The 16,834-nt window shown below is 35.7% G+C and overlaps 2 protein-coding genes across 2 annotated transcripts in view; one reads left to right on the forward strand and one right to left on the reverse strand.

Annotated features, from left to right (window-relative positions):
* Positions 1-10,089, reverse strand: part of LOC115632145 (synaptotagmin-5) — a 66,644-nt gene extending 56,555 nt beyond the window's left edge. Inside the window, exon 1 of the mRNA XM_030529164.1 lies at positions 9,916-10,089. Coding sequence (XP_030385024.1) covers positions 9,916-10,089 — 174 coding nt within the window. The remainder of the gene's footprint in view (positions 1-9,915) is intronic.
* Positions 451-999, forward strand: LOC115632148 (turripeptide Pal9.2-like). Its single transcript, XM_030529167.1, has 3 exons — positions 451-481; positions 540-698; positions 753-999. The coding sequence occupies exons 1-3, from the start codon at positions 454-456 to the stop codon at positions 824-826; spliced, it is 261 nt and encodes an 86-aa protein (XP_030385027.1). The 5' UTR covers positions 451-453; the 3' UTR covers positions 827-999.
* Positions 10,090-16,834: the final 6,745 nt, after the last annotated feature.

The raw sequence follows: 16,834 nt of genomic DNA on the forward strand, positions 1-16,834 counted from the left end.
ATAGACGAGCGGGCTCAACTCGTAAATACTCTGTACCCATCCCACAAAAACAAACCAAAAATGTTTAAAATTAAATTAATTGAATCATATTTAAACATTTAAAAGTAAGTAACATGTACATAGAGTACTACAGTTTCAAAAGAATAAATGTATATTATAGAAATAAATAATAGCAAGGGAGTGAGGGGAAACAGGAAAAACTCAAACTCGTCACTTCTAGGGACATAGGAGAATGTGGATACGAGGTTTGGTTAATCTAGCTCTATACTTTCTGAAATTCTAGGTGTTATGCAGACAGACAGAGGGAGCGTTGTGTTTTTTAAGAACATTTGCTTCAGATATTAAGGTTAATATACGTATCGAATACGAACGGTCTCGCCAACTATTGATATTATTTCAAATAAATACGTATCTCGTTATATTTAATTCTTCATTGGTATTTTGGATTTGAAGATGAAACTCTATCTAACACTGCTCTTGGGTATTTGCAGTTTTGTTAAAATGCTACAACATTATTAATCAAAAGATTTAAATTTCAGCTTCTAATGCCATTTCGATGATTGCCGCCAAGTGCAATGAAATTTGCCATCTTATTTATCGTCCAGTTTGTGGATTCAATGGGTCATGTTATAAAACTTTCGGAAATGAGTGCATATTTGATAGTGTGAGCTGTAAGGAAATAGAAGCAGGAAGGCAAGGTGGGTCTAAAATAAATAAATTGTATTTATAGAGTTTAAATGATTTTTTTTAAGGATACAAGCTTGTCTACAAATCAGAGTGTAGACCCAACAACCTCCCGGCTTGTCCAAGGCCTATTTTTGGTTAATTGCGTTTCTTAAATGAACGTCCAAAGTAAAATTTGCATTTATTTACTTTGATGCTTCACTTATTTACTTCTTTCTTGGGGAAGCAAGCATCACTTATTTACTTCTTTCTTGGGAAAGCAAGAACATTAAATAAAATTTGAATAATAAATAAAGCATATTCAAGAAGAAAGAATTACTGTGATAGTCAGCGATATTTATAATTATTTCGATTGAAGATTTGGCAACTTGCTTTTTTTTATTACTGCATGAAGCATATTAAAAAGATTTTTAAAATTGTGGAGCGTCGAATTCATATTTGAAAGGTTTTCAATTAGAGCGTACGAGATACATTTATGAAGAGTGTGTAAATATAACTTAATCAAGGGATCATTTAATGGAACCAAGATTGCTGTTCTTTTAGGCAATGTAGAATAGTTATATAGATTGAAACACGAAAGGAATGCTATAGACGAGCGGGCTCAACTCTTAAATACTCTGTACCCATCCCACAAAAACAAACCAAAAATGTTTAAAATTAAATTAATTGAATCAAAAGGGGAAAAACTCAAACTCGTCACTTCTAGGGAATAGGAGAATGAGGATACCAGGTTTGGGTAATCAAACTCCATACTTTCTGAGATTATAGGTGTTATGCACACAGACAGACAGACAGACGAGGAGACAGACGGAGCGTAGAGTTTTTCTAAGAACATTTGTTTCAGATGTTGAAGATGAAATTCTATCTAACATTGTTTTTGAGAATTTGTATTTTTATAAAAATGCTACAACATTATTAATCAAAAGATTTAAATTTCAGCTTCCGATTCCCTTTCAATGATTGCCGGCAATGATTGCAATACCTGAACACCTTCTACCTGGAGTCAATGCCAGTTTGTGGATTCGGTAAGTCATATCTTAAGACTTTCGGAAATCTGCGCCTATAGAGCTATAGAGCTTTGAGCTGTCACGAAAAAAAAAGAATGAAGATCGGGTGAGTCTTAAATTATATTTATGTATTTATAATATTTCATGCTTGTCTACCACGGAAATTGTAAACCCCAAGACCTTCCGGCTTGTCCAAAGTATGTTTTTGGTTAATGGCGTGCCCTAGAAGAACGTCCAAAGTATTATTTGAATTTATTTACTTTGATGCCTAACCAATTTACTTCTTTCTTCGGAAAGCAAGAACATTAAATAAAATTTTAATGAAAAATAAATAAATAATAATAAATAAAGCATTATCAACAAAAAAGGTGTACGGAAATAATCAGTGATATTTATGATTATTTCGATTGAAGGTTTTGTGGGGAATGAAGGATGCCTAAAAACAGTTTATAATTTAAAACTCTTTCTAAGGATAGCAAGCTTTACTTTGTTGTGCTTAGGATGATTCAATGCCGCATTTTAGGAACTTTTTCCGATACTTGTATTCAGAATGTTGTGAACGAAAAGCAGTTTTAAATAAAATTCATAAGGAGGAGGTTGAGTGTAGTCTTGGAAAAACTTGTTGTTTCTCAATAGAGAGTTGAAGCGAATGAAAACTTGGACAACTCATGTACACGTATGTATAAGGCTATGGGGGAGCTTTTCTTCTCAAGAATTACTTATTAATTGAATTCTTTTTTTGTTATTATTTTAACTTAATGATCTCCTTTGAATAAGTAAACATTTTTCGCATCGCAAATCACAATTTAACTTACAAAAATAATCGTGTGCTCTGCAAAATTTGGCAAATTCCGAAGAATGTGTTTGGCTAAAAATTGGGCAACATTACACAATAAGTAGAGTGGCATTAAAACTCGCCCGAATATAGCTGGACGAAACCCTATTCTATGAATTCCTTAGAAAATGCACAGCCCGCAACCGTTTAATCCTAATTTCATACCAACTTATTGGCCTGGCCAAGTGGCCCGCTCAGCGCATTGTCGCCTTAACATGTTTTTATTGATGTATTCTCTTCGTGTGTGTTTCTATCCAAAAGTCGGCTAACAATGCGCAAGACATGCATCAAACTTGGCCCATTCATGCATTTATTCCTTCACTCATTCAGTCCTTCATTCATTTCGTGTGTGTATGTGTGTATGTGTGTATGTGTGTGTGTGTGTAAGCGACACACGTTGCGCCTTTGTGTCGTGATTTGCTGCGGGACCTCGGTAAGGAGCAGACGTTGTGTCGCCGAATGGCTGGCGAGGGACAATTTTGTTTTTGGGTTACATTACATAGAATAATGGCGGCAGTTTTATCATTTGTTAACTCCGCTTTAAGGATTTGCTGTAATTGTCCTTTTGAGTGCATTGTTACTCTGCATTTGGCAGTTGTCTCTTCTGTGTTGTTTGTGTCTGGCCGTTGTCTGGGTGCGTAATGCGAAGGTGTCGAACCATTTCTCTGTCACTTCAATGATATTTTATCATATGTTAAGTGGCTATAAAATTGTGCACAATTACCAGAGTTAATTGTTATTCCGCACTCCAAGCATTCCTAGACATATTGTATGGCCTGTAGGGCGATTTTTCGCCTACTTTTTACGCAGAGGAGACGTGCAAGGAGGCTTTGTTGCCACATTGGCTTCTGCTTAATTGGCATGCTCCTTGCTCGATCGTTGTCCTTTTTTTTTTGGGCATTATCAATTTTTGCTGCTACTGCCAGCTGCTTGGTGATTTTTGCACCAATTTTTTGGAATTTCCTTTTTTTTTGGCGGACCTTACGCCGGTCTCGTGCTCGGATTAATTCGTGCCTCGACCATTTGTGCGACCCGCCTTTTGTTTTTTTCTTGCCGGCCACTTGAGTTTGTAGTGCCAGCTCTCCTTTGACCACTTCCGTTGTTTTTTGGCTCTGGCATTTAGTTGAGCATTTAATGAATTGTAGTCTTCACGCTCGATTGAACATAAGTTTGTAATCGGGCAGGGATCTGAAACAGATCGTGCTATTGATTCTGCCCTTTTGTTTACTTCTGAATGAAGGTATGAGCAGCCGAAGAGCTCTCGATTCACCCACGTGGGTTTCTTGTTTGAAGCTGTAGCTTATTTCATATGCAAATATTTGCTTCTTATTATAATGAAATGAAAAATGTTTAATTAAACATGATGAAGTTGAAGAACATGTTTATTCTTTGAAGCATCTGCAGACTATATTATATTATATATTTATGAATCTTATAATTTCAGTTGTATAAGCTAATTAATCTTGAATGGAAAAATCGAATTAAATTAGAATAATATCTAATAAAACAAGTTTATTCTTTGAAGCATCTGCAGACTATATTATATTATTTATAAAGAAGCTTGGATAATATCTAATAAACGTCTTCTTCGGAAAAGTAATGAGCATAAATCTGCTTGACTAGGGTGGCAAACGATACATAGATTTGGCTATTAAGCACGATCTCTGAATTGTAATATATGCTATAACTACCACGTTGTCTTTGGACGTTCCGGTTATGCAGCTTGGGAAACATGAACATTATTGACGAAATGCTGTATCGGGGGAGGGGATATGGTATAGGAGAGTCTACAAAGCAAGTTCAGTCTCAGCCGTTTTTCAAAACGAGGCAAAAGGATGGATAGTTGAACGGATATGTATATGTTAGATCAACTTGTCTCATTGTGCTAATTAATAATATATTTACTTTTTGGAGTCATAGATGCTTATATACATTTGTTGCCATTTGGGTAAGGGGCATAATCAGTATCTCCAGTATTTATATAAATCACTCTTAACCGCAAGCTTAAGCAATTGAGTCTGAACATTAAGTCCAGCATGACAAGAAAAAAATGTGTTTTTAAATTCGCAGGAATTCTTTTTTAGAACAGTTTATTTAGGTGTTATTAATTGCTGCGACCAATTACAAATGTATATATGTGTGTATATATGAACCTTAAGATCTCGAAACAATTAATTAATTCCTTGACTATGCAGCGCCAGCTCTTGTTGGCTTCATTTAAAAAGCTGTTGTCTGTTTCCAAAGATACTGCTTCTGAATAAAAAGCGATACATTTGTATCTGAACCCTCATGTGCGTGCATCACTGCTGAGGCACTCAAGCGAGCAATTTCATTTTAATTGTGAACAAAACTCGCATAAACGCTGAACAAATGAAAGCATAACGAAATACACTTTATAGCTCAGAGCATATCCAACTAGCAGACACACACACACACACACACTTACACATATATAATCCAAATGATATACATCAAACCGGATTCTGGAAAGAAAGGGGTGTGCATAAGCAGCGGGAATATGGCAGCCATGGGAGCTGAGCTGAGTTGAGCTGAATTGTGGAACCACCCCTGGAGGAAGTTGAAGAGCGCTCCGTTTGTTTGCCTTTTATGAGACTCGAGTTGGAATCGGCACTCGGGAATCAGCATCGTTTATTGACATTAATTGGTTGTGACATATGCATTTGACTGATTTGTTGTTGCCATTGTTGCGACTTTGCTGTCCGATTCAGTCTCTTTCTCTCTCTCTCTCTTTCTCTTTATCCTTTGAAAAAAGCTGAGCGCACTTTTGAGGGTTTGTTTTTCGTGTGTACTTTGGTTTTGTTGTTTATTTAACAAATATGACTTCATTATTGCTGAAGTAGTTTCACGTACTATTGTGTGCATATGAATAAATTAACAGGAAGCTTTGCACCATTTAGCGATCAGGGTTTCTTTCCGCTTTTGCGTGTTTGTCAGTCAATTGGCCCCGGGCCAGGGTCGAGTGTGTGCGGTCCCATTAAATGGGGATGTGGCTGCACAATGCTGTTGTTTAAATAATCATTAAGACACAAGTAATACTTGCAATAAAACATAATTTATTCCCGCTGCACCAAATCAGCTAAAACATAAGAAACATTTCAAAGCGGTTTACCGCCACGTCCCACTCAATGGCAAGGATACAAAACTCTAAATAGCCAACAATTGCAATGGCAAGTTTTTGAATCGCCCATGAATGAAAGTCAGGGCAGGACAATGGTCCCAGCCGAGGATCAGGCAACAGCACAATGCGACGCGCACTTGCAGTGATCTGCAGTTTTTTTTTTTTTCCTTTTTGTTCAAATCATTTGTGCTGGCCATTCATAAGATGCGCGTCCTTTGTGCTTCAAGGACGACCTCGACGCACAGATCCTTGCGACACACGCAGCCGACAACAACAAAGACAAACGACAAACAAACAAAATCTACGCGTGCACATTTTCAAGATTTCTCTTCTTTATTTCGTTTTTTGTTTAAAATGGAAACTGCGACCACATACTTGTATTTATAGAGTTTTTTTAAACGGCCTTTCAATTGTTAACATTGGAATAAGTCCACTAGAAATATTTTTGACCAGGGCCCAGTTGTTGGCCAATATAATTAATCACGCTTGTTTTGTGGCAATGTTTTCTATCACTTGGATTCATCAGCAGCGGTCAATATTGTGGTTTATCTTGGAGGCCGATGGAATGGTTGAATGGAAATCGAAAGGACAACAAATATACACAATTGTACAAACAAATATACACAATTTGTATCTGAAAAAGGATATTGAATGGCTTGGGAAAAAACTGGAAGACCGTTGTAGTGAATATGTTATTTGATTAATTTTTTCTCAATTCCATTATTCACTCCACTTGCTCCTGATTTATCAATTGCCATAGCGACGTGTTGCTTAACGTGTTGAGCGGAAAGAATTTGCAATTGTTTCTCAAACACTTGTTATTTAGTATCTGGAGTTTGTTCAGATCGTTTTTATACATGTTGTGTAGATTCTCCAGAATTTTCTCAAGTGCCCGAATTCTTGCCTTATTTAATTTGCAAGCAATACCCTTCAAATTCCCTAGATAGCCTAGATAGTTGAATGAGGAAACTTCGTCGATAGTTAATCGATGAATTGAATTGATTAATTAACGTTTGTTAAACAATTCAAAGTGAAGAGTTCTTCATAACAAACTCTTATTTGTAGAACAATGAAATGCTGGCGACTAGCCCCGAACTAAGACGCAATTTGCAATTCACATTTAGAGATATATTTCTGCCTTCCTGTGGGGCGTATTGTTTATTTCGAGAAGGTCCTTATACGCCGCTATCGTGTAACACAGATTGGGGAAGCCAAAATTAAAGAATGTGGATATTCCAAGGCGATCTTCATCGCATAATGTACATGAGAAAGCAATTGAAAGGACTTGAACGGACACACTCCGGATCCTTATCGTTCTAAATTTCAATAAACCAGCCTTTTGATTTTGAATATGGACGATTATGGATGCTGATGGCCAAAGCATAACTTAAATTTGTAAATCAAATACAAAATAAAATTTAAATTCATTTATTCATTCATATTCTCAACAAATTTATTTATTCTAGAATAAAAACTTTTGTACTGAACTAAGTTTGAAACATTTACAGAATAATTTAAGGAAAGAGACAAATTTTTTACCAGTCTTCGGAATATTTGTAAATATGTACTTTAAATGCCTCAAATGCAACACTCTTTTAAATCCAGGAATCAAGAGCCAGAGCTACGCATAATATTTTAAGAAATTTATATTATTTCTCCTCTGCAAGAACTTTGAATAGAGAAGGGGTATAAATAAGTGTATTTAAGATGATCGTTTACTCTCTGCTTTCATTATATCTTGCTAATTTTTTCTGCCATATCAATGGACTTTTTCAATTAAATGTCACGCTTATTTTCTTAACTCGTGGACCGTCCCACAAATACTTTGTTGAAGGGCTCAAAAGCTCATCAACCCACATCAATACCACATAAATAATGTACGAGTATAATGTGGCAACACTTACACAATTAACGACAAATCATATTATGGAAACAGCAAATAAACAACAAAAACGCTTACCCACCACCACCAGCACCACCGCTCCGCCACTTATCCGGCCGTCAACGGCCATCGAGTTCATGAAAACGGCATTTACAATAATAAAACGATTGGCTGGCCGTTAACTCGATGAACGATGCACGATCCGGTGGCGCGCGTTCGTATCCTTGTGGCACAGAGCCACACTGTCCTGCACCCAGAAGTGACGAAGCCGGGAACTCTGCGCAGCCACAGCTCTCGACTGCAGCACGGGCTGAGCGGCACAATTGAAACAACCCCGGGGATCGAATTAAAGAAACGCACACATAATTTTGATACGGCTGCGCTTTGAATATGAAATCGTTGGACCGACCGACAGACAGACAGGCAGACAGATAGACGGCACTCTTTTCAATTTCTTGCAGCCGTCACTGCCCAGAAGTTACATTTGTATCTACATATGTATGTGTGTATAATCTTGTATCTCTGCGGGTACGTCTCGTTGGCCCTCAGTTCGATTAAATATGGCTGCTGTTTCTGGCATGCGCCGAATTGTTTACATCTTTTGAGCATTTAAACAATTAATTGATGATTGCGAGTATGATAAAAGAAATGTAATTAACAAAAAGTATGCGAGTGATTGGAAAAGTCTGTATGGTCATGGAACCATAAACAAATGGGACTTGAAAAGTTGCAGGAGTAGTATATCTGAGAAATGAAATGAGAAAAAAAAAAAACAAATAAGGAAGAAGAAGGGATTAAAATCCAGAGGAAGACATGGAAAAAATTTAGTAGATATTATCAGACTGTTGGAAACAACAAACAACAAAATGATATAATTTTTAACCAATCAGTCGAAATATTTGGTTAAATATTGCTTCCAGTGCCAGGAAAGTATCTTCAAGGACTTTAAGGAGGACTTTAGGCCCATTCGATTTGAGAAGTCGGATGTACACGTACGAGTATATTCTTCGACTTAGTGAACTGGAAGTTAAAACTTAATTCATTTGAAAATAGATAATGTTTTGTTTCTTCCACCTTAACAATACATTTTTACAAATATAAAATAGTCCAACCTCGAGCACTTCCGCGCGAGGATTAAGAAGTTAGTGGTGGCTTATGCTTATCTAAATGTTTTGAAAAAACCTAATAAAAAAATGGATAGATCAGGTTAAAAATTCACTCCTCGATTACCTTTCAAAATGTGAAAATAGCTTTCGATAGATATTCAACCAACTATTTAAAACTGCTCTTCTCAATGGTATTCTCTAATCTCAGTGAAATACTGCAGAAAATAATGCTTTAAAAAAAACATTTTGTTAACATGGAAATAAAAGCAGTTAAGTTTGGTCATGATTGGGAGTCAAACATACCTTTATACTATATAGATACATATGTTAATAAATATTTAACCTCCTCATCAATAAATTAAAATATATAAAAATATTTTAATTACGGATTAAACAAATATAAAATGCCATATAAAATGTAGAACGATAAACTGAAACATTCGAAATAAAATGCATACCCTTTAGACAGGCAAATTATTATCGATTTATGTTTTTGGAGTTTCTGGTTTCAAATCATATTACCCAACCTATTGAAGTTTTGTCACAAATTTAAAATGAAGTTATTTCCATAAACTGAAGACAGAGTCTAAAGAAGAGTTGCTTATATATAGATCGTGCAGTAATATTCGAAAGCATTACTCTTCATAATAATGAACATAGGCTAATACTAGCTTCAAAGAGTAATTTTCTCGTCTCCATGAGCCTTTATAAAATACAGTAGCGTACAAAAGCTTAATCATTTTATTAAACATCACTGCGAATCAAAATTATTTGTAGAAAGATTATTTACAATCCTATGGTCGCGAACAAAGAAGCAGTTTCTGTCCCGCAACCCTAAAACATTTTGAAAATTTCCCTAGTGCGGGAAATTCCTTGCATAGATTTTAGCCAAGACACACAACCACATCAGTGGCAAACACTGTTACTCCCAAACTGTTGAGCAGTACTTCTAAAACTGTTGGCCATGATTTCCAGTCAGATTCGCAGTGTTAGGTAAATATTTTAATTTTCTCTTTCCACTGTTGTAGATGAAATGCATTTGAATTCAAATAAAACATCATAAATGTGAAAAACTGTCAGCGCCAGCCACAGCCGCCTTTGTCACCATTTCTGTAGGGAAAAAGGTTCACTGACACAGACACAAACTGTCAGCGACAATCAATTCTGTTTTCTGTTTTTGGACTGACAGTGTCTGTTTCGCGGTATTTTCCACTAGATTTACTTTAGGCAGAGCCTGCCCTGCACTTGTCACAGCCACTCACCTTCATCTGCAGCTTACGCATTATGCGTGTCTCCTCCCAGCGATCCAGCTCGTCCCACTCCTTGCCACGTTTACGCAACAGATAGTAGCGGTACATGACGATGGTCACAGCCAGCAGGAGCGCCAGCCCCGTGCCAGCTGCGGCGCCCAACACCGCCGAGCTAACCATCACCATTTCAAAAGAATAGCTTTCTCAGTTTAGTTTAATTATTTATATGACTGCGGCGTTTTCCACATGCGTTCAAACTTCTGTTCTTTGCTGCTTCTCGCACTCGTGGCTGTTTAGCTGGAAATGGAAAAATTGAATTGAAAAGTTGAATAAATTGTCATAATTATTATTAATTATAGTTGGAATTACAGAAAAGTATTATATTCTGCTTAATTAATAGTCTGCTTTATGCCTCACCCTAAAACTCCTTCATTTCGAAGCTATTACCTTTAAGTTTTTTGGGTTTGTTTATTAAACTTTATTTATATTTTAAAGGTAAAGAAAGGGTAAGGGCAAGCAAGAGACAAATTTTCTACGCTGCTTTGTTCGCCTTTAGAATATACATTCCTACTCGTCCTCTCTAAATGCAAATCCTGCTAAAAATAAAAATTAAATCGTATTTGTAGCACCCACTCGAATGCATAACAGACGTCACAAAGTGAATACATTCTTGACCATATTTTTTATTCGTCCTTCCTTTCATCTGTCTCCCAGTTAGTCCTGCTATTTGTCTATTCATCTGTATGCCTTGAAACCACCTGGGGGGACGCACTCCACCACTGAAAAGCTCTGATGATAAGAACAGCTGCTCTTTAAATTTTATGCATTTAATATTAATTCCCATTTATGCTGCCTGTAGTTATTGTTTAAATGCCTCTTTTAACAAATAGTGTTTAGTACTAATGTGAAATTTTGTTTGCCTTGGAAGAGAATTTCAATAACCCTAGTCAGAATATTTCAATAATTCCTGTGTTTTTTGCAAAGAATCCCTTTGTAACGATTCTTTTGTTCTTTAGTTTGGTTTTTGTTTATTCGCAGTCTAGCACAAATATTGCATTTATTGGGTCAGGATTGTTGAGACAAGTCTTTTTTTTAATGAAACAAAAAATTGATATGAGTGCTATTCTTATAAAAATTGTTATAATTTATTCTTATAAAAATTGTTATCATTTTTATGAAAACCAACACATGACAATTGTTTCTACATCTGAGAAATATATAGCAAGTGTAATGATTGGACGAAATATTTGAAAACAGAGACTAATAAGCACGATAATATGTATTCAGTCCGAAGATCTCTGTGCAGCCATTTTAAAATTACTCCAGAAATTGCTGTGGAGCTTGAAGATGCCAATCATGTAGAATTAAATGAGTCTTAACTTACAAAGTCCCTTAAAATTTGTAATTAAATAACTGTTTCTAACTAATTATAAAGTAAAAACTTAGAAATTTTACTTTAATATTCGATGCCAAATGAAATGTATATCTAGAGTTTCTAGTTTGGAGAAGTACGCGTATATGTGGCCTAGAACCAATTACTCGCCCAGTGAACATTCTAATAAGATATTGAAGCAATTCAACAGCCCAAGTGTAAGAATAATTTTAAATATTTATGGCATTTCCACTGCAGGCCCACACATCTCTATCTTTACAATAATAGTGGAAATCGAACGCACACGTGTCCCCTTTAAGCCCCGCAGCTTTGTTCGCTTTTTCTGAAGCGCAATGTTATTCGAAACTTTGACATTTGAACACAACTTTATTGGCCCCCAATGGTGATACACAGAAACACAAAGACAGTCATGCTGTGTTGCTTTTTGGTGGAGAGAGTCGATGAATATATCAAGTGCCAAATCCCTCCTCTTACGTGACAAGCTATACATATACTACATATGTATGCGTTTATATTAGCATCATAGTCGACAATTATTTCAAGATATTCACAAAAAATATTTTTGAGCACCACACCGAAAATTGGCTTTGGTAAAAGCAGCTCTGCTCTCAATATGCAGCCAGATTAAAACCATTAAACAACTAATCGGATTAGCTTAGAAAACCCGAAAATTATAATAAAAACTTAGCTCTGGAGTATGAGAGGAAGGTTTTATATCTTATGATTATTTTTAGCTACAATAAAATTATAATTTGTGGTCTAATCTTATACCTTCAAATGTTTGGCAGCCTGTGCATTTAAATGTAATTAGCATGACTGGGTTTTAATCAAGAATAAACAGTGTTTTAAGTTAATGCAATAACTACAAGTATGCTTGTATATTTTCTGAACACCATGTAGCACTACCAAGAGTTGGGCCCGACTGCAACAAAGCACAGCTGGTTGAAGGAATGAAGGGGAACAATTCACAAATGAAAGGGAACAATTCAATTTAAAATGTGTTTGGGGCAAAAAAGGAATAGCGGAAGCAGCAACAGCTGATGCTGAATGAATCTAAATGTTTACCTAACCTTTCCTGTTGCTAGGAAACACACGTTGCGCCACACAATCTAATCAAGTTATTGTTACGCATACGCCATGTGTGACGCGCTTACTAATAAAACGCAGATGACACAATTTTTGTGCTTTTCACAAATTTATTCGTACAGTTTTTTAAACGGCAAAGCGTAGACTTCTGCGGCGACTGCCTGTAGATTGCCCATCATCTCTCTCGTTGCTCTCACCACTCTCATTGCTCTCATCACTCTCATTGCTCTCATCACTCTCATTACTCTCTCCGCTGTCGTCGCTGTTCCGCCTATCGAATTGGTCCTCTCGATTGCGCGATCTAGCACCTCCGGAACCCTGAGCCTCGCTCAGCACCACAACGGCCATCAAGACCACCAAGACTAAACAAAAGGTAGGGCGCATTTTGATTGAAAAGCTTGTCGTTTTAGACTATGTTTGAAAACTCGATTGCTGCCCAGTTTTATAGCAACTTCAATGTATATAAATTCTAAAATGCTAGTTGCTTATATTATTACTAGTTTGTTCCTATTGTTCATGCTGTTAGGCTAATGCGCAGACACTTTACACAGTATTTTTTTTTTTTTTTTTTTTTTTGCTATTCATTTGTTTGTATTTACACAGCAACACTTGTGCAAAGTTTCCGTAGACTTGGGTTATTCCGATTGTTAAAAAGTTCTGGAATATTGTCAACTGTTAGGTCTTAGACAAATTTCGAGTTTATTGGATCAAATTTCTTTATTTCTTATATAATATTAGTCTATGTGCGCCTTAAAAGTCCTCCTCATAAATGTGTGCACTCTTTAGAATTGCAAAGCGTGGAAATGGCTGAGAGTCGTGCTTCTGTGGCGGATATCTTAGAAAATTATGCACCTCTGGTACATCTTCGTATTCATCATCGTTTTCATTAGCGTTTGCTTCATCATCTTCATCGACCTTTTCATCATCTTCATGATCATCATCTTCATGATCACCATCATCATTGTCGTTGTCCCCATCGTCGCAGTCTTCTTGGTCATTGCATTTGTTCTCAGCAGAACCATCAGCTTCTTCAGATTCCGAATTATCCTGAGTTTCATCTAAAACTTTGTCTCCCTCAAATTCTTCAGCTTTGACTAAAATTATAGCAAAGCAGCAGATAAAGCCAAAAAGAAGCGGAACCCGCATTGTGGAGCCTCAATACTAAACTGCTTCTGCTTCTTAGGCTTCGTAGATTTTATACAATTTTCTACTCAAGGCTAAAACTTAACCGCAAGAATTGGAAGTTAAATATCTATTAAAAGTGCTTTATTTATTTGACAGTTTCTTAACAAAATGTAGTCGGGCTATGTGGTGAGTGATGGGTCCAGATTAGTTTTCATCATCCTCGTCGTCGTTGACATCTTCCACGATGTCATCGCCATCCTGTGCATCGTCGACATCTTCGCCATCCTCATTCAAGGTGGCTCCATTCTCAGCAAGCAGTTGCAGAAGCTCGTCCTCACTGAGGTCCTCGAGGTCCTCATCGGATTGAACATCAGAGGCGTTGTCCTCCACCGATTCACTCTCATTGGCTGAGACGTAAGTCACAGCTAGGAAGGCCACCAAAGCGAAGATAATCAGAGCACGCATATTGTTGATTTCGGATTAGATATGCAAACGATAACTGGCTTCTAACTTCAATGCGAGACACTTTTATAGTTGCTGCGGTAGAACTGTGTTTGCTTTTTAAAACGAAAAAAACCTTGTATTTGCACAATTGCTATGTTTTTCGGCCTCAACATCGTTGGATAAGGTGCACAAACAAGCTAATTTTGGAATTTCGGCTCAATAGTCCAACTAAGTTAGATTCTTAAGTCTCTCTAGTTAAGAATTGAAAATCTTCCACAAGACTATATTTTTTTGTTATTTATGAAGCTTTTGTGGAGGCATTCGTAAATATTTTCAGCTATTATTAATTAATAAAACGGTCTAAGGCGAATATTTCCAATTAGTATTTTTAACGAATTAAAATTCGTTCAAAATACTAATAATAATATGAAAATAAAATATTAATATTAATTTCATTTCATTATAGAGTTTATTATTTAGGCATTCATTTTTTTTAAAATAAAATTTTAAAAGCACACACAAAATTGGATAAAATCTTGCCCTATACCCGTAACATATTTAAACATTTGGCCACACAAGCAAATTATTTGCTCAAATATTCGCTACATTTTAAAATATCTGCGTTGTTTTTTATTTTTATACAATAATAACAAGAAAGAGACCCAAAAATATTAAATAAAATACAAAAATAACCTCGTTTAAACTCTGCCACCATTTGACTATTGTAAACGAAAATGCAGATAAAAAAACTAGCAAAGTTTTGATATTAGTTGAACTCAGTGAGACCTTTAAAATGAAGAACTGAACCATAATTATTTTTCAGACAATATTCCCAAACCATACGTTCGGTCGGGATTTCCCTCAGTCAGGCACATAATTTCACATTAATTTCAATTAATTCAGTTAAGAACTTAATACTAAATTATAGTTTTCTACCTTTGGTCAATTAGATAAATTTGCGTGCAAATTATTTGCCTGTCTGACCGTGACGTAAGCCGATGTCTAAAAAGTAAACACCTTCTTTTGCTCCCAAATGTAATTGTAATGTAAATGCCTTGGAAACAGACATTGAGACCACATTGAAATTTTGTATTTAAACAAGTGCTTATAAATATACAGCTTACTATATTTTTCAAATTTTTTAAAAAGCCAACAGCGATTTTTTATGCACGTGTTATATGCATAAGAAATAAAAAAAATAGTGAAAGTATATTTGCACAACCGGAATAAAAGGTTGATAAAGAAAAACTCAATAAATTTAATTTCATCACTACTGTTAAAAACTTAATTCTATTATATTATATTCTATTTCATTCTATTATATTAAGGCGATTACACAAAAATGTAAAGGGAAATGATTAAGAATTTTCCGCTGATCTGAGATTCAAAAATGTATATAAACAAAACACTTATGTTTGTATTGCGGCAGCTGTGAGGAAAAAGTAAAGAATACTTCCGAGAAAGTGCATTTAATCAAGCATCTATGTATATTCCTACTTATCTATCTAAAGATGACTCAGAAACAATTTTGTTGACAATTTTGTTTAAGCCATGAAGTCATTTGGTTGTCTGTACTGAATTTTGTTTGAACAAGTGCGAGTGTCAGGGCTGTTGTTTGCTACAAGAACGTAAAGAATAACGCGTGGGTAGACGAAAATATTTGTTCTTAAGTAACAGAAGAGACCTTTCATTCACAGCCAATGAGATTTAACAGAAACTAAATCTGTACACCTTGTAACTGTTAAGATTTCGTTTCCGGCTCAGCTCAGTTACAAATGCAGCTAGATACCCGTACGAAACGTATATAAAAGCGGTTTTTAAAGTTAAATTCCAAAGTTTCAGTAGCCATGTACACAAACACATTCAATATTCTAGTTCTGACGACACTCTGTGTGGCTGCGCACTCCGCACCTGTACGGCAACCTATTGGCCCAGAAACGAATCAGTTTAATGCCACTATATTTCAGATCTTACAGCAATTGCTCGCCGGCAATGGAAGTCCGAGCGAAACGACTGTAGGAAGTAGCGAGATTGTGGCGGATCTGCTTAGCGATAATCAAGCAGAGTGGCGCACAATTGAGGATATGCTAGATAAATTGGATTTGGAGAATTCCGATGGCGAAGAAGTAGAGCCCATCATGTTGGATGAGTATGATGAGTACAAAGCTGATGAATTGGATAAGGAGATCGACGAGGCCATCAAACGCAAGAATATATCGGCGCTAAAAGCACTACTTAAGCGTGTTACATAAATAAATTGCAAATAATAATTACAATATTCTGTACACACATATGGAATATTTATTTTGTAGCTGAGATACTTCTACATTCAAAGAGAAGTTTAAGGGAAAATGAAAATTCGTAGCAATAAACAAGAAATTCATTTTCTTGGATTTTCAATATAAACTGTTTACAGCTTGAATAGTAGTTGCTGTAAAACCTTGTAGTTCCAATCCTCAATAGTTGTGTAAACAACATATTTGCCTAATACTTACACATTTAAGAAGAAGATTAAAATTTTCATTGGGACATTGAATGAAAATGAAAATTCTTAGCAATAAACAAGAAATTAATTTTCTTGGAATTGCAATATAATTTGTTTACAGCTTATAGCTATTAAACCTTTTAGTTCCAATCCTCAGTAGTTGTGTAAACAACATATTTGCCTAATACTTATACATTTAAAAAGAAGATTCAAATTTTCATTGGGACATTGAATGAAAATGAAAATTCTTAGCAATAAACAAGAAATTAATTTTCTTGGAATTGCAATATAATTTGTTTACAGCTTATAGCTATTAAACCTTTTAGTTCGAATCCTCAGTAGTTGTGTAAACAACATATTTGCATAATGACTATTATTCCCATGAATGCAATCCACGT

The sequence above is a fragment of the Scaptodrosophila lebanonensis genome, unplaced genomic scaffold, assembly GCF_003285725.1.
Source record: "Scaptodrosophila lebanonensis strain 11010-0011.00,11010-0021.00 unplaced genomic scaffold, SlebRS2 tig00001415-arrow-pilon, whole genome shotgun sequence".
Taxonomy (NCBI): Eukaryota; Metazoa; Arthropoda; class Insecta; order Diptera; family Drosophilidae; genus Scaptodrosophila; species Scaptodrosophila lebanonensis.